At 42.7% G+C, this 18,814-nt stretch overlaps 1 protein-coding gene across 1 annotated transcript in view; it reads left to right on the forward strand.

Moving 5' to 3' along the window:
• The window catches only part of MEGF11 (multiple EGF like domains 11), a 360,979-nt gene that overhangs the window by 295,396 nt on the left and 46,769 nt on the right, over nt 1-18,814 (forward strand). Inside the window, exons 15-19 of the mRNA XM_044980598.1 lie at nt 5,023-5,169; nt 8,210-8,344; nt 12,890-13,018; nt 15,759-15,887; nt 16,565-16,693. Of these exons, the coding sequence (XP_044836533.1) occupies nt 5,023-5,169; nt 8,210-8,344; nt 12,890-13,018; nt 15,759-15,887; nt 16,565-16,693 (669 nt within the window). The remainder of the gene's footprint in view (nt 1-5,022; nt 5,170-8,209; nt 8,345-12,889; nt 13,019-15,758; nt 15,888-16,564; nt 16,694-18,814) is intronic.

Here is an 18,814-nt window from a genome sequence, read left to right on the forward strand (position 1 = left end):
TGCAGTTGACACCGAGAGCCATGGGGCTGATCAGGACGACAACAGGCAGCGGGAAGGCCAGGAGGGCACGGTGCCGCCTCTGGCTTCGTCGATGTAGTCACCTGATGAAGCAGTGACAGGATCTTCTGCCTCTGGATCGCCCCTGGAGTTGCAGGCGGAGGAGGTGGGTTGAGCCTGAGGACCCCATGGTTGACACAGGCACTAGTGGTGCGTTCCACAAGGGCACAGGTCTCCTCAGCGGCGTTCCTAGCCCAGGGCCCAATTCAAGAAATCCGTAGAGTGGCAACTTTGTCGTTGGTTCATATGTTCACCTCTCATTACACCATTACCCAGCACACCAGAGACAATTGCAGCATTCGGCAGAGTGGTCCTCCAGTCAGCGATTCCATAACTCCGACCCCACTGCGTAAGTAAGGAGTCACCTATTTAGAATCGATAGGAGCAACTACTCAAAGAAGAAAAAAATGATTACTTACCTTCTTGTAACTGTTGTTCGTTGAGATGTGTTGCTCATTATCCCCCCGCTTCCCCTCTGTTGGAGTAGCCAGCAACAAGTAACTGAGGAGACGCCGGATCGGCAGGGTCATATATTCACTGCCATGAAGGCACCACTCCAGGGGACTCCACAACCAACCCGACGGCTGCTGCTAGGGGAAAAACTTGCTGACAACTGTGCACGTGGCACGCACACCTAATTGGAATGGATAATAAGCAGCACATCTCGAAGAACAGCAGTTACGAGAAGGTGAGTAACCATTTTTACGAGAAGGTGCGTAACTATTTTTTCTTTTTCATGAGCACAAATCCCATCTTTTCAGTGAATGTTCCTTTCCCAGAGGAAGCATTGGCACCAGAGGTTTAATGCAGAATTAGTGCCGTGGTTAAAGGCACTAACCATTCCCTTTTTGTTCAAATTCTCCCAATTGCAGAGAGTGAGATTATCTCATTGCGCGGCCTAAGGAGTATGATCCCCATCTCACCCATGCCTGGGCTCAAGATGGGCCAAACACTGATGAAATGCAGATCAGCAGGTGTTTTGCCAGTCATAACGAAGTGCCCTGACGGAACCCTGGACAGAGACTGCGTATCACATAACCACCCTGGGGCTGCTTCGTATGAGGGCGGTCATGCTTGCCTTTTATGCTAATAATAAATTCTGCCCTTTTAAAATAATAATTAAAAATCAGCATTTCACCCATTTGGTTCCATGTCTGTTGAGAAAGGTTTGTTTATTGGGTGTAAATGACTATGCAAGGCTCTCTGTACCACTCAGGCCATGTGGTGTATGTGTTTTGAATATCAGGGTTGGAAGGGGACCTCAGGAGGTCATTTAGTCCAACCCCCTGCTCAAAGCAGGACCAATCCCCAGACAGATTTTTGCCCCACATCCCTAAATGGCCCCCTCAAGGATTGAACCCATAATCGTGGGTTTAGCAGGCCAATGCTCAAACCACTGAGCTATCCCTCCCCACTGGCAGAGCGGCCATACAAGACCACAAATACAATCAGCCCGCTCAAATGCAATCATGGCAACAGGCATTGAGATCATTGACTATGCAGATCCAGTGACCCTAAACACTCCTATACCTCAATGGCATAGAGGGGACAGTGGCCAATACTCCATTTTGCAGGTTGGCTTAAGGGCTGGGATCAAGATGCTTGCATTGGCCCCCAACACCTGTGTCTTTTGCTCACATACAGCTGATGACTCTGGCTTTATGTAAGTGACCATGAATTTCGCTCACTATATATCCCCAAATTATTGTTTGAGAAGCTCTTGGTGTGCTACCAGGGAAGCGTGATTTTATTCTCTCATCAGCAATTGCAACAAGAACCTTGTGCAGTAAGTCATTTCTTAGCATTCAGGAAATTGGGTTTATGAGTGGAACTGCCTCCTGCAGCTTTGAGAATGTATTCTTATGGTAGTTGTCTTCCTAATTTGTGCATAACACATGTGAAATGAGGCATTTGTTCATAAATCACGAACCTTTGGTTGCAAGTTGAAATTATGCTGAAATGTGTGGAATTCAGCATTTTTTTTTATAATTCTGGGAATTACATATTGAACACTAATTGCTTATCAAAAATGTTCATCTGCAAATTTCTAAGTAAAGATTAAAGTTTTACATTAAGGAAGCTTCATGCTCCAGTAACTCTGATTGTAAAGTAGTTGGGCGTGATATACTCAACCTTACTATATTGTCAGATTAGGGAAGTGTAAACTAAGGTGCTTCTTCAGCAAAATTCCATACAATGCACATGCCCAGGTTCAAATTTAACTGCTTGTTTTCACTTGCAGTGCGAGGTGGGTATTATTTTTGTGCCTCCAAAAGAGAAGTCTTCCAGAAGAATTACTTTAGAAATAATACAAAGGGGGTTCTGTAAAAATGTATTGCAGAATCTTTTCAATGGTCTTTTGAATATTAATAAATAAGAGGTGTAATGTGTGGAATTGGTCTTATACAAAGGCTGTTTTTCCCCCCTTCTACATTTAGTTAGAACAATCAGCCTCACAATGACTCATTGCCTCAGATAGGAAGGAGAAGACATCCCTCATTATTCATTACTTAGGCAGACTCTTTTCTGCTGCAAAGAACGTCTATGGCATTCTAATTCAGCTACTTTTAAAGGAGAGGAGTCAATGTCATTCTTTCTCAAACTTTGGGAAAAGAGACCAGAAATAATGCTGCTTAATTGTCTCCATTTATAAATAGCCCCTCCGCAGGAGGGGAATTGTATTTTTAATACTGCAGTCAGGAGGAAAAGGCACCCATCCTTCTAAATGTATGTCTTGGGTTTAATTCTGGGAGCTCAAATGGGGGCATTTAAAAGTATAAATAATAAGCATATATAGTGTGTAAATATAAAATGTACTTTATTTTATTGAACTATTTATAATACATTATATACTTACTCCTCTCTCTCTCTCACCTAAACAAGCCAAAAGATTTCTTTTATTTCAGAGATATTTTTGTTATGACTGCAGCTTTCCCTTGTATTATTTAGCTCATATAAATTCCCCTGTTCTTCTAGTCCCTTGTCTTTATATTGAACCCTTTTTGTTTGGGTTTGTGTATTGAAATGTGAAGAGGGGGAGTTTTTACTATGGGGTTTCTTGTATCTTAATTTGTTTTTTGTTTTGTTTTTTTAAGTTGTACAGCCTTGGTTGTGGCTCTTTAAATAAAGCTATGAGTAGCTATTATTAGAAACCCCATTTTAAACTGAACTTTTAACTTTCCACCCCTGCCAACCTTTGTTAAGATTTTCAAGGAAGGTTCATCATAATCATGTGATTAATCTTCAGAAACAGGAAATGTTGGCTCTGTGATATTTCTCAGAGAGTATTTACTTCAGAGAGTTATAAAATGAACTTGAAACTGCACTGTAAGTGTGTTTATAATGACTTTTAGCTGATTTAATAATCCTCAACATTTGGTGACGGTACAGATTACAGCTTCACAAATGCAGTACATTACCTGTAGCATCCAGATGAAGATATCAGAGGCATAGGAAATTACTTGGGATTGTATTTATCCTTAGTAGTGCATTAATCCAGCCTCTGGCTGAGGCTGGATCTTTCAGCATCTTTGTCTGCATTTATCCCATTATGCAGTGGGAACATGTGCATGGATGATAAAGAACTTCTTCATGTTGAAAAAGTAGCTGGGGCACGTGTACACCATCAAATCTTGGTGCAGCAGTTGTAAAGCACCTGGTGTGGTAATGCTGTTAGGAGAATTTTTAAGCCAATAGAAAATTTTTATATCGATATCTACAATGTGCCAAAGCTAATACCACTTCCTACTGCTGGCAGCTCTTTATGTCTCAGCTCCTGATCTAGCAACCTTTTACTCACCTGAGGAGCATTTAGTCATGCAGGTAGTTCTGTTGATCTCAGTAATAGGTCCTAGTTGATCTCAGTGGGCCTATTCGCATGAGTAAGGGCTCCTCACATGGGTAAGGGTTTGCAGGGTCAGGTCCTTAGTTTGATTCAGGTGTCTACAGAGACACAGCACAAGATTGTATTTAAATGTCACCAGTGAAAACAATACTAAAGAAATGCAGCTTTTAAGTTCCCTGGCAGCGTTTTTCTGCACCTTTGAAGCTTTGATTGTCATAAGAATAAATGTCAAACAATTGCCTTGGGAATAATTTGAGTCTGAATTTGCGATTGCCAGTCTCCACTTGTTTACATGTCAAATTGTGTGCCGACAGACTCCTGCCCACATGTCATTGCTTGCAGGATCAGGACATTAATGTATTAACATACAGACCCTCTGTTGAAAACACAGCAAGCTCTGAGGTGAAATATGGCAATGGTGCAATAACACAGACACTATACAGCGGTTTAGGACAGAAAATGACAAATATACTGGATATAATTGAATCTAAGTACAGTGGGAAATTTGAGAACTAAAGTATTTTCATGGCGCTATGATTCGTTTTTCTTTTTCAATCTTTTATTTCACAGCAATGGTTTTGTGACCAGATTTCAACGGACTCTTTATTTCAAGACCTATTATTTGAGATACTTGGTGATCTTTAAAAATTGTTAGTCCTTGATCCCACCGAAGATGACTAAATTATGTCTACACTGCGGCTGGCCAGACAGACTTGCCTTAGCGGACCTTGAACTAGCATGCTGAAAATATCAGTGTGGACGTACGTATGTTGCGTTTTGGATTGCAACTCGGACTCTCAAGAGAGCCCAGGCTGCCACATCCACGCTGCTATTTGTAGTGTTCTTGCTCAAGCTCAACTGGTATGAATCTGCCTATCTGGGGTGGGCGGCTTGCTCCAGCTGTCGGGGTCGACATACCCATAGGGCTCAATCCTGCAGGATTCACTGCTGTGCATTTTGAACCTTCAACCTATCAGGCAGGTAGGAGAATAGTTATTTTCTAGCCAGGCTCCCTTGCTTGCTCTAATGCCCTGTAAGTTACAAGCCTACCCGAGCATCTGTTTTATCAGCGAACTGAATGAGCCGTGCTGAAAGCTAATGTATCCATTTGCATTCTGTAGGCATCCATTGTGATAATGTATGCGCACAGGGCCGCTGGGGACCAAACTGCTCCATCTCTTGTAACTGTGAGAACGGGGGATCCTGCTCGCCGGAGGATGGGACTTGCGAGTGTGCGCCAGGATATAGAGGATCCATGTGCCAGAGAAGTAAGACTTTCCATTTCTGCGGTGGGCGAGGTGCTTCTGAAGCAAAGCAAAGCAAAAGAGGAAGAAAGAGAGGCCCAGAAAAGGCCTGTGGTAGTAAGGGGAAGAGATCTCATACCAGTGTGCTCCCGCCTCATGTACCCATTCACCCATTCGGGACTGCCCAGACCACAAAAATGATTGTAGCCTGGTAATTCAGTTCCTGGAGGGCAGCGTTCTCAAGAGAATACCAGATGTTGCATTATTTTGGCTCCATAAGCGGGTCTAGAGAATAAAAAAGGAATCCACAGGGCAAGATATTATTGTTTAATAAATTGTTTAGATGTAGGCAGAACCTGAATGCACAGCCCCCCAGCAATAGCCAGTCCCCCATTGTCCTTCCGAAGAGCCTCACTGACATAGAGTCAGTTGGGTGGGGTGGGGGCGGCAGGTACCGCTGTACAATGCTTTATCTGACATTCCATAGCCATTAGGAAGGGGACGTTTATTGCTGGAAAGGCGCATCCTCTGTGGGTACAGAACTCAGGAAGGTTTGGGGCAAAAAGGAATTAAAAGTTGTGCCAGGGTAACTGTAGGATGCTCTGTTTTGGGATTCAGCGAAAGAGCACAGGCTGCGCACAAACAGAAATGGGAGAGAGGGAGGAGCTTTTTATGCTTATTTTTATTATTGTGCTTGAGTGTCACATGAGGTCCAGTGAACAAATGTAAAAAACTCTGGAAGTAGAGATCATCGTCCGTCCAGCACAATGATCAATGGAAGTCAGATTGGGCTTGTTATATACTGAAGAGTGGCTAGTCATTGGCTATCAAAATAATTGGAACTGACATGATGTTGCCACAAGTTAGTTTCAAGAGCCTGCACTCTAGAAAAAGAAACACACAGGCTAGATATCAACCTGGAATAGCTGCAGTCTCCTGCTGCATATTAAAATGTGCCAAGGAGATAAAATCTTTTCATTTGCCTTATCTAGAAAACCATTTCTCTTCCCCTGTACCCCTCATTTGACACTTAGCAGGGCCGGCTCCAGACCCCAGCGCGCCAAGCGCGCGCTTGGGGCGGCGTCCCACGGGAGGGCAGCAGGCAGCTCCGGTGGACCTCCCGCAGATGTGCCTGCGGAGGGTCCGCTGGTCCCGCGGCTCCGGTGGAGCATCCACAGGCATGCCTGCAGGAGGTCCACCGGAGCCGCGGGACCAGCGGACCCTCCGCAGGCACGTCTGCAGGAGGTCCACCGGAGCCGCGGGACCGGCAACCACCAGAGCGCCCCCTGCTGCGTGCCGCCCTGCTTGGGGCGGCGCAAATCCTAGAGCCGCCCCTGACACTTAGTAGCTCTTCATACATCTGTGGAGACCACACACCATTTTCTTGCTATCTAAAGAGAGATGGATTCACTTTTATTAATATCTTTTGCTGCGGTACCCCTTCACACCCACTGTCCAACCCCAAATCACATGCCTCCTCTGATTTTTACAGGCAACACTTGCCACCAGCACACACTCATCTCTAAAAATAATTTGTAGCTGCCAGTTTTTATTTAAAGCCCTTATAGTGGTGACCTCTGTCACTGCTGTAGTTAATGGCCTATAAGCATTTTCATTAAAAACCCCTCTTTCCGGGTGCTTCAGCATATCTGTGCCACTGTAAAACTCCTCTCCAAGGCTGACACATGACACTCAAAGCTTCAGGGAATTGGGCAGGAAATTGTATTACAAGTTTGAAGCCCTAAGAGTGCAAAAGCAAAGGAAGTTAATAGTTTCTGGCCTTCCTGAGCTGAAAAACAGCTTAGTTTTATCAGCTGAAGGCATGGAGGCCATAAGGGGCAGCTCCTGTCCCCAGAGCACAGCTCCAGTAATGAGGCTGTGCCCTGACAAGGTCCACAGGGTACTTGTGGGAAGAGGAATTCTTCCCTAAGTCACAGAGGGAGTCCGTGGCTGTTCATGCAGTAGTTCCCAAGCCTCTGAAACCCCCTTCTGTGGTGGAATGGCTAGAGGATCCAGCGCTCGCCCACGCTGACCCTACAATTCCTGGGGCTCCGGCATGCAGTGAGCCTCTAAAGAGTACAGCTCTGAAGCTGCAGCAGAGTTTGGCCTCCCTAAGCGTATTCTGAGAATCCTTCCCCTTCAGGAAATTCAGAGTTAGGGATGGAATCCAGGGCTAAAGGGCAATTTTGCAAAAGTGGTACCTTCGTACTCAGCCGGTTTGCTTTCGGTGTGTATTCAGAATAACTTCACTGACAAAAAGATTGGATAGTTGTTAGCCCTCCAGAACCATCTGGGAGAGGGATTCGGATTGCTTTATGGCTACGGTCTCATCAACAGAATTAGCAGCTAGGTCTCAACTGCGGAAACTGTAGTAACATAAGGACCTCGATCCCACAGTGAATTTATGAGCTGGCAGAGAAGTCATCATTTGGCTATAAAACTGAGCCAATGGGGAATCTCATGAGTAAAAAAGGGAAACACATGATGTAATTTTTGCATTTTTCTTCCTGCAATTTACACTCAGAGTGTGTCTGCCTGTTGCAAGGTTTTCCATACACCATGTGCTTAAGAACAATAATGCAGATTTAGAAAAGACACTTAGCCCTAATTCTGTTTTTATTCATTTGTGTGCAAATCCTACAGTGTTTTTTAAGTTTTAAACAAGTTAAGCACGCAATGTCTGGACTAATCGATATAGGCGTCTGTTGTGATTGCCCATGCAAATGGGGCAATCTTGCATGTCGCTACCATAATTACCCTTTTACTCTCACAGTTACCTTTGTTGGGTGCTGCCACTGCACAAATTTGATGCCCAGTTGCGCATGTGTTCTGCATCTAATTTGTTTAGAAATCAGGCACTTATTGTGGGGGGGTATAAGTAACGGAAAGCAATTTCTAATATATTTTATCTGATATTTTTAGAAATTAAATGAGGCTGTTTGCCTTAGCTTATGGCACAGGCCGAGAGCCCTTATAAAACTGATTAAGGGAGAAGGTTCTGATCTTAAAGTCTATGAGAAGACCTCTGAACTCCAGTGACTACTTGATCTTGTTCTTGCTTTAGTTTGTTCACCTGGCTTTTATGGGCATCATTGCAGTCAAGCATGTCCCCCGTGTGTGCACAGCAGCGGGCCTTGTCACCATGTTACTGGACGTTGTGATTGTTTGCCTGGATTCTTTGGCTCACTCTGCAACCAAGGTACCGATCCCAAGATACTCTCATGCCTACTTTTTCCTACATTTATGTGCAAGGGACTCCTTGCAGCAAGAACTCTTACAGACCGTTTTCAAGTTATCTGCTTTGTTCTTTAGTCTCAGCAGTTTAGATCACAAGAAACTGTTTTACTTCACGGGTGAAATGCAAATGGGTACTTAGTCATCTTTTTGTAAATGTGTTGTACTCTGACATGCATAAATAAAACAGTTCTGCAGCTCAATATTTAAGCGCATATAAAATGTGACACTTTCTGTAAATAAATCTGCTGTTCTACCATTTCATTTTCCTTCTGTTAATCCTAGTGTATCCTAAAGGTACGATGACACTTTCTAGTACACTTTTTAACCGTAAGAGGCTCACATCAGTTAATATAAATATAAAGGCCAACATGCTGAAACTTGGGTACTTAAATCTAAATAGAGGGCCAGATAATTCATGCGACCCGTCTTGGCAGTGAACAGCACCTGGCTCCGTGAATGGTGGCATTGAAATCAGGTATTACTGAACACAAGGAAAGGAGGCAGGAAATTTGTTCCAGGGGCACTTAAATTAGTGGCTTGATTTTTCAGAATTGCAGAGTGACCCCAGCTCCCATTAAAGTCAACTTCTGAGCACCTTTACAAATCCAGCCACTCTTATTTAGCTGTCTAATTTAGGCACCTATGTTTGAAAATGTTGGCCTCAATTTTTTAGTTGTATCCTACACCACCTGCAAAGTCACTGCCATGTTGTGCAGGACCTGATTTATTGCCTGCTTCTATGAGTATTTTCTACAGATAGATTTAATAGAGATTACTCTTAATGGCTACTGCTCTGGTTAAGTGGCAGGCCTTGTAAAAAATTGAACTGACACTTTTTAATTACCTGTTTTTCAGTGAGTTACAAATTACAGACAGTACTTATGCAAAATCATTAAACACAGGTTAAATATAACTGTATGTTTTCTTTTCCCTATGCTTTATATTCAGCTAACCAGTATACCAATTGATGTATTAGAATAAACATACTTCAGTCAATTTGTCCATTTTATGTGAAAAGTTAGCCAAATTTCAAAGTGTAGAACTGGGCTAATTATCTGGCTAATAAAACTCAGTTTTATTTTTGTTTAACTTTTGAGTACTTCTGGGTTTACTTTGAAATGTTGATCTATCCAGCAGAATCACTTTAAAATATTAATGTCCTAATTAAAATCAAATTGTGTTGCAATTTGTCCTAATGAGTTATCATTTAACATTATATTTCTAAAGAGAAGAATGCTAGTTAATGTTTTTCTTTTAAAAATAATGTGAAACAAAGATTGTACTTCATATTATCACTCTGCATTGACCTTTTTCTAGCTATCAGGACATTTTTTCATGGTAGCACATACCTACAGTACACTCTGTAAGATCAGAAATTCCATGTATTGACACAGTTTTACTTAGAATTCTAAGCAGCAAGCAACTGAGCAGCTGTTTTCATAAATATTTTTCATAACCATGTAGCAAATTGGATTGATGATACATTACGGCTGCCAGAACACACCTGACATCTCAGTGGGACTCTTAGTCCCACTTCAGAGCTTTTATAACTAATTAACATCACAATCAGGGTTGTTCTGCCCACACAATACTTGCTTATAGAGGCACTAGTAGTCCTTATTTCAGAGCTGTGTTTAAAAATATCTTGAAGCTAATAATAAATGTTTGTTTGGTGCTCACCACTTGAAAGGAGAGTCATCATATTAGAGCGTAACCAGGTTTCCAAGCCTAAGGAGAGCAACCATGTTAGCAGAATAGTTCTTCTGCTCTTTCTGTGTTAACATCCTTTAGTACATCGTACCAGTCTCCGAGCTGGAGGAAAGACAAGCAGATGCTCGCACAATCCCACCGCTAGCCTCCATCTCCCATAACCGGAAGTTTCACTTGTGAGATGTGTAGCCTGTTGCCTGTGTCAGTGTCAGAATTAGTATCACAAATCTGTTCTCAGGCATATTGCAGAGTAAATCAGCTACATTCTTAAGTAAGCTTTTTGAGAACTGTTATTTAATTTTAAAAAAATCCAGTTCTCATTGAAGTGATGCTATCTATTTCCATCTTAATGATGCAATAAAAATATTGTATTGAAGTACTGTGATTAGAGCATGGGATGGAATAATGGGACAGAACACAGGCTGACAGAGCCTTTTAATTCTTTCTGCGGCTTGCTGGTTTTTCTAACTTCTTTTCTTTTTCTTTGTTCTGTGTAGTTTTATCTCTTTTCATTTAGAGGACTATTCTGTTTAGTACATAATTTGAAAGTCAGCTTTATCCCTCTTGGAGATAAGTCTGTAGCTAGACTATATGCTATTGTCCTCTTCACCATGCTTAGGTTTCTGTGGTAGTAAGGGTAGAGGATGGTATACTGAGCAAATGAATCACAGCTCAGGATTTCAATCTGCGACGGATTCACATTCAGAATAGATTGAGGTCATCTGCAGTGAATGCATATAAGGAAGCGAGAATAGTTGAAATGGTAAAATAGTTGAATAATTCAGAGAAGTGCCTTTTTTGACATCACTATTATTTACAAGGATAGAAGTCCAGTTCTGTTTGTTACATTCTTCACAGAGATGGACTGTGTGTTTTATCTTGTTTTGAACAGACATCTGTTTTTGTCAGGGAGCGCAGCCAATAAGAACCCAACAATTCATTCATTGTGCAGAATAAGACAAATACTGAGCAAAGCTTTCCATCAGTTTTAATGTTAAAGATTTTCTATAATTTTGCAGGAGGTTAAAGACATACCTATCTATTCATTTTTATATTTCTTTGCCTACACTGCAGAGAAAAATCAGACAGCTTTTTTCCCCATCTTCTTGAGTAAACTGCGCTTGGTGAACCTATAGGAATAGTTTTGGTTTGTTTTAATTTGTGGAAAACCTCTTTTAATAAAGCACATACAGGCATATCTAAGACTTTTGTTGTGATCCATTGATAAACATTATTTTTTATGATTTTATCATAATGGTAAAACTTAGCTTACAGTGATGGCTGCGCTTGTAGATCGCTAGATAGATGCTGACTGAGAGAAGCCTGAATTTTCAGCAGTAGCACTTGTGCTTCCTTGTTTTTTTCCAGGCTTACATGGTGTAAATATTCAGGCCTTGTTGGCTTGTCATGCCTTTCTGTTATCCTCCTAGGGCCTGATTCTGCAAGGTGCTGAGGGTCCCAACTCCCATTGACTTTGCTGAGAGTTGGGAAGCTCGGGGGAGATTTTCAAAAGTGCCTGAAGGATTTAGAAGCACAAGTTCCATATCTCCTTCCTCATGTCATGTTGAGATTTGCAGGATTTAATGCAGTGTTGTTGTCACATCAGTCTCTTATATCATGAAAATAATTTTACATTTCTTCACATGTATACGCTTAGTTGTACGGCTAGTGATCTTGTGAAGGGGGATTGTATATTATAGGCAAACTCCCTGCTGGTTTGTATGCTGCTGTGCATCCCAATATGAGAGACTTACACTCTGTGCATTAATGACTTCAGGTACCCAGGTTGTGTACCTTTCCACCTAAGACATCAATGCCAGGTTAAAAAGAAATGTTTTCGATTCCTCGTAATATGCATCACATTAACAAGACTCCCATTCTTGGGCCAGGCAGGCAGAGCACAGATAATTGGTGTGTCAATAACTTCCAGCGCTCTGCCAAAAGATGTGCAGTATTGTTCTTCTGTGTTCCAAAGATTTATTCACAGAAAGCTTGCAGTAGCATGCAGGGCAGATGCAGTTAGCTCCTCAGTGTAGCTTCCAGCTATATTCAGTTCACATTTGTGGATCTCAACGTGAATAAGTCTAGCCTTCTTGAGACTATTGTGCTAGGAGATCCCACCATTAAGACATTTTTTCCTGATATTCAGCGTAAATTGTTCCTTTCCTTAATTTAATCCCAATCATTGTAGAATCAAATAAATGTAGGGCTAGAAAGGCCCTCAAGAGGTCCTCACATGCTAAAGCAGGACCAAGTATACTGAGATTGTCCCTGACAGATGTATGTCTGGTTATAATCTCTTGAGCCACCTTAACAGTTCCATCCCTTCTTTGGAGTTTTCTTCCCTCTGTAGGCATCATTTGGCCGAGTTCTTAAATCAGTCCCTTCTGCCCCTTCAATTATGTCTCTGAATTCCCTTCCATTTGTTTTTCTGGTACTGCAGTGCCTACAACTGATTGGTCTGCCCCCTCCCTTTAATTTCTTTCAGTTATTGTAATCTTGGGTGTTACTGGTAACCACCTTTTCAATCAAAAATATGGGTTTTGAGATGCCAATGTTACAAGAAGGTGTTTTATACCCAGAATGTTGCCAGACAAAATGGACTTGGTTAGTGTCTTCCTTTTAGGGTTTTTTTGTTTTAGTTTGGGTTTTGTTGTTGTGTTTTTTGGAGTAAGAGTTGTCCCTGTTTGACTTACACCCTTTCTAGGACAGGTGAATATCATTATTACTTGTAACCAGTAATTGCTAGCCATTACGTCATATTATTTCCTAACACTTGTGTCTTGTATTTCTACAGTGTGTGCCAGTGGACGGTATGGGAAGAACTGTGCTGAGGTCTGTCAGTGTACCAACAATGGCACATGCAATCCTATTGATGGATCTTGTCAATGTTTTCCGGGATGGATAGGGAAAGACTGCTCTCAGAGTAAGCAAAATTTTGGTTTTTACATATTTTATTTGAGTTTTAAATGTGCTAAAGTTAAGGACAAAAATGATATTTCCAGGGAAATCCCTGAAGTGTTCTAGCAGCCAGTGCTTTATTCTCTTTATAGCTTATTTCTTTTAATTAATCTGTTATCTTTGGCTTGAATTAGCTTCTGCACTGGAATTTGCATGGATAGTTACTAGCTCCTATGATTGTATAGCAAGGTCACAAGCTCTTCTCAGTAAAGAAAGATCCATGCTCTCTTTTAATTTCTAGCTGAATTCCATTTTTAATCACTTTCTTTCACCTATTACATGAGAAATTATTAGCCAATAAATGTTTTCAGGTGCCAGGCCCACACCGTTGAGAAATTCAGAAGATGATATATTCCTATTAAATGTAATTTAATTGTAAAAGGCAATGTGGGTTTGGAGGGATGCGTGGCTTCTTGCTGAAAATTGCCCAGGTAGAAGATTGACATTTGCTGATCCCAAAGTGTCATTTCCTGAACATGTTCCTTAATTGAAGACAGATCACAGTGGGAAGCAATATCCTACCATTCTGAAATGTTACTTCATATTCAGGATACGACTAGCATATTAGACAGCATTCAGAATAAAATATATTAAACTTCGGGTGATAAAGTATGAATCGGATAAAAACAGATGGCTGTAATTTTGCTATTATTGTGTGTCTTCCACAGGCAGAATATTGCTGTCACTCAGAAAAATAAAAAAGGCTGTAAACTCCATGGATTGTTCATTATATTTAACCGTGTAATTGGAAAATGACTGTTAGCATCTGTTAACCTTGAAAAAAAATGGGTTTTTTGCTTTCTGAGTGGGACCTGATGGTTTCTTCGGGGTTAGAAAATGTGAAAGTTACCAAAATGAACTCGGCATTGTAGCTGGTGTCGTTCTAGGGCTGTCTACTGCAATCTCTGAAGTCAATAGGTAAACTCTTCCACAAAGAAATGGTATTAGACCTCCCAAACACCGAGAGTTACTTGGGGCGGCTGAGAGGGAGAGCCGCAAAGGAGATGGTTGTGGCTCCTGGATCCCAAAGCCAGTTCTAAAGCAGCTGGAGAAGCGTGCAAGTCTCCTCTCACAAAGGCAATGTAGCCAGATGGGCATTTCTGCTGGTTTCTATGTGAATGCCTTGCACCAGATCCTCCCCTAACTTGCACCTTGTGAATTCAGTGATCTTTTCTGCGGTTTAAGTCATCTTTCCTGTGTATCCTGGCCACCCACTTAGGTAGGTCTGTCATACACCAGAACCCAGTTATTTACCTTCCAAGCTGCAGCCAGTGGAATGTCATGGGCTGGCTAGCGCGCAGAGATTTGTGTACAACATATGTGGCAGCATGGCTAACTCTGTAAACCCTAACACTGCGGTTGTATCCCTCTCTCTCAAACTGAGCGCCCACAACACAGAAAGAGGGAGAACTCTGCATCCACTCCCATATCAGGCGGCATGGAAATGTTCACCACTGCTGTACATTCAGGTTGCCTGTGAACTATTTCTTGCCTTATAAATTCTTGTCTTCAGTATGAATCAATGGGAAGTGTCTTGTTTTTTCTTTGAAAGGCAGCAAAAATACAGGTGTTATGCTGAAGGGTTATTAACCGGTTGGATCTTTTTACCTGGTACTAATAACTACGTGACTTACCGCAGTCACAGGAGGAGGCTTAACATGCTAACTTTTGAAAAAGCATGAGCATACTTGAAGACCTTAGTTTATCTAACAAAAATCCTCATAAACGTACACCGTCGGATGTTATGGATTTGAATTTACCCTTCGCGTTCTTTACTTTTTTACAACATTTCAGTACTGCTCTGTAGTACAAACTAAGTCAGTAGTTTTAGTACTTGATTGCAAATCAAATGTAAACCAGGAATAGCTGTGTTGTATTATGCAGGAATTCCAGAATATGAGGGGGGGGATTAAATTACTTTCGTATCTTAAAACTCTGTCTAAATTGAGTCTGTAGATAAAGCCACTGAGGCAATAAGATTGAATAGAATATTTAGAGCAATATGCTGTCTGGATCACGGAGATGTACCTATCTCATAGAACTGGAAGGGACCCTGAAAGGTCATCGAGTCCAGACCCCTGCCTTCACTAGCAGGACCGAGAACTGATTTTGCCCCAGATCCCTAAGTGGCCCCCTCAAGGATTGAACTCACAACCCTGGGTTTAGCAGACCACTGTAGCACCTCACAACTTTAATGTGTTTCTCCTCAGAACACACCTGTGAGGTAGGGCAGTGCTGTTATCCCCATTGCACAGATAGGAAACTGAGGCACAGAGAAACTAAGCGACTTGCCCCTGGTCACACATGAAGCCTATGGCAGAATAGGGGATTGAACCAGTGGCTCTGAAGTTCTAGGCCAGTGCCCCTGCACATATGGATCAAAAACCTTGAACCTACAAATTGACCTGGCTGATGGACCAGTGTACCTGGTATGTAGCTCCATTGATTTCACTGGGTGTAAGGATCTCCCAGCATGGATCAGGTTGCAGGATGTGGGCCTAAATTTGAAGAAGGTTTTCCTTGGCTTGAAGCTAAGTGCTGTTGTCATGAAATCCCTGTATTAGAAAGTAAGCTCTGCAGTGTGTAGGAGGGTGTCTTTGTATCTTTGTGCAGCACCAAGCATGTTGTCATCGCTTAACAACCATCAGTAACAATCACCTGTTAGTCTGAGTTATTAATTGCACTCTCTCTCTCTCTCTCTGTAGCTTGTCCAGCTGGTTTTTGGGGACCAGATTGCTTTCACACGTGCAACTGCCACAACGGAGCAATGTGCAATCCTTCCGATGGAGAATGTAAATGTACCGCTGGTTGGACTGGGCTCTACTGTACTCAGCGTAAGGCTTTTAGAGACACTGTTCACCTGTCGGTGAATCTAACAGAGTATATGCTGCTACCTTGTGTCAGTTCCGGGCATTACAACACTGTGTGTTAATACACACGCTAGCATCTGCGAATCATTTTATCTTATCACATACAAAAAAGGCCCATCAGTATTAAAGGTCTCTAATAAAAGGGCACCAGCCACATAGTTTTGTGACTTATTTTCATATTTTCACAAGCTGTAAGCAAGATCCAGGCCTTTAAATGCCCTTATACCTAGAGCCTAGTCCAGACAAAAATACAGCAGGCTTCTCGACCTGTCACGGCCAGGTTTCAAGCCTTGAGCAGGTTCCTGTAAGAGAGAAGGTGCAATTCTGGAGGGCATGCAAGAAGCTCCCGTCATTTGCAAATAACTGATTGATCTGTAGCCTTTAAGATAGTTTCTCTCTGTAACCAACTCTTTAAAAGTACAGTTTATATAGATGGTCAAGTTTTCCTTTGAATCACTAAAGAGGCAATTCTGAAAGATGCGGGGAAACACTGTCCAAGAACATTGACTGGAGGTTCCTCTCTGCATTTAGAGTAACAAAAAATATTATTAAAAATATGTAGACCTTAAAACACTTTGTACTTTTAATGCTACTAAGTTTATGTGTATTTCTGATTCTTTCCTTGTTCTGATTTTTGACAGGTTGCCCAGCTGCCTTTTATGGAAGAAATTGTGCCAATGTTTGTCAGTGTCAGAACGGAGCAGATTGTGACCACATCACTGGGCAGTGCACATGCAGAACTGGATTTACGGGCAAACAGTGTGAGCAAAGTAAGCAGCAACGTTTCTTCATTTTCCATTTCTCCTGAGGGGTTTTTCCCTTTAGAACCATGGTGGAAATTATAGACTTGGTACTGCTCGCAATTCAGCTTGAAAGAGGTTTGCTGTAATAAACATATTCCCTGAATTTCTTTGAAAAACTGGGAAATATTCAGGCTGATCACTAATCTTCTCTTTGTTTTCTACTGTAGTTTGTCAGGTTTAAAGGAATGGAACACAGGTTTGTCTCCCAAATAGAAATCAATACAGAATGACAGGCTTCATGGAGCATTTCTGCCTTTGGGTTCTAACAGTGCCAGGCTTCCTGGAGCTTTATCTGTCTTGGGGTTCTAACTTGGCCCTGGGCTGTCAGTCAAAAATTGTGCTTTTTCTTGACAAAATGCTTGCTAAGTAGCAAACTATGGAATAATCTGATGTTTCCAAATATAATGCTTTTTTAAATTAAAATACTCGTAAGTCATGGGAGGGTTAACAGAGATGGAAGAGACCTATGAATTCATGGAATACGTCCTCATGACAGTCAGGGATAGTCAGTTCCTGGAGGCAGGTCTATCAGATATTAAACTGATACTGCACTTGGTCCTTTGAGGCATAGCAGCCTGTTTGTGGGACTGTGGAACAGTACAGCGAATTCAGTGTAAAACTGGGAGAGCTGGATGAAAAAGGAGTGGGGGTGGGGTGAGGTGGGGCAGTCCTTCCTAGTAAGAAGCTACAGGCATGATCTCAAATTTGTGCTCAATGATTTTTGCCTCATTGAGTCCCTTCGGTGTTATCCCAACAAGTCCTGTATCTCACTCAGTACACAGAGCATTTTCTGCGGCGCTCCTGTTAGCACTATTAAATAATGTGACAGATTTTCAAGAGCTCATGATGCAACAGCTGCGGCCACAGTTGTGCATGCAAATCAGCTAGTTAGACATGCAGTCAGGAAGCTGTACATGCAAATGTGAGGTATTGCAGACCCAGTGGTCATGTGCTCATTGACTTTTGGAATGTGTGCATCGTTCCTAGATAACCCTTGGCTTTCAGAGTGACACGGACTGTAGTGTGGTTTGCATGCCACTCATTTCATGCTATGGAAAGCAAAGAATGCAGGCTCTCCTTAGCCACAGGGGAGCAAAGGGCCGCTAAAGCAGAAATGTCCAATTTGTGAGCCTTACAAATGACCGTCTTTGCATCCCAGGGAGTGTTGGGATGTCAGGACAAAACCTGATTGGCAAAGCTGGCTCTGAACCATTCGATGCTATCCCGAGCTGTAGCCGTCAGGAGGGCCTCACTGCCCAAGCAGCCGATTCACACACAAGAGTTTTAAGAAACAGGAGGCGGCCTGTCAAAAAGAGACATTTCTATTTATCTCTCTGCCTTCCTTCCTTAGGGATTTCTGTAGCACCCGTCGCCCTCTGTAGCACCCAGTCACCTTTGCAGCGAAGCATTTTCACCAGTCTTCTGTGACTTAGACTTTGGCTACACTTGCACTTCAAAGCGCTGCCGCGGCAGCGCTTTCAAGCACTAAGTGTAGTCAAAGCGCCAGCGCTGGGAGAGAGCTCTCCCAGCGCTGTCCGTACTCCACCTCCCTGTGGGGAATAACGGACAGCGCTGGGAGCCGCGCTCCCAGCGCTGGGGCTTTGACCACACTGGCGCTTTGCAGCGCCGCAATTTGCAGCGCTGGAGAGGGTGTGTTTTCACACCCTGCTGCAGCGCTGCAAATTTGCAAGTGTAGCCAAGGCCTTCGATGCCAGGGGGGGAATTTCCAAAGGCGCGCAGGGCAGTTAGGGCCCTGACTCTCACTGAAAGTCAGTGGGAACTGGGCACCTAAGGCCCTTTTATGCCTTTGAAAATCTCCCTCTAGTGAGTTGCCAGCACTGCCGGTTTGGGGAATTCTTTACTGCCGCTATGGGGTGTTCACTGTGCACCACCCTATTGCTGCCCCACACCGGCAGATGTCACTGCTACAATGCACCAGGCCCAGCTTGGGCAGCAGGACTCTTACAGTCACCCTCTGACCTCCATAACCAATATGGTTTTACAGCAGCTAGAGATTAGAGATGAGTTTTAGGCACAGCCTTGGGCAAGGGGTAGTGTGCAAGCAGCCTCAGGTGACATCGTGCCTCA

This window comes from Mauremys mutica, chromosome 11, assembly GCF_020497125.1.
Source record: "Mauremys mutica isolate MM-2020 ecotype Southern chromosome 11, ASM2049712v1, whole genome shotgun sequence".
Classification (NCBI taxonomy): domain Eukaryota; kingdom Metazoa; phylum Chordata; order Testudines; family Geoemydidae; genus Mauremys; species Mauremys mutica.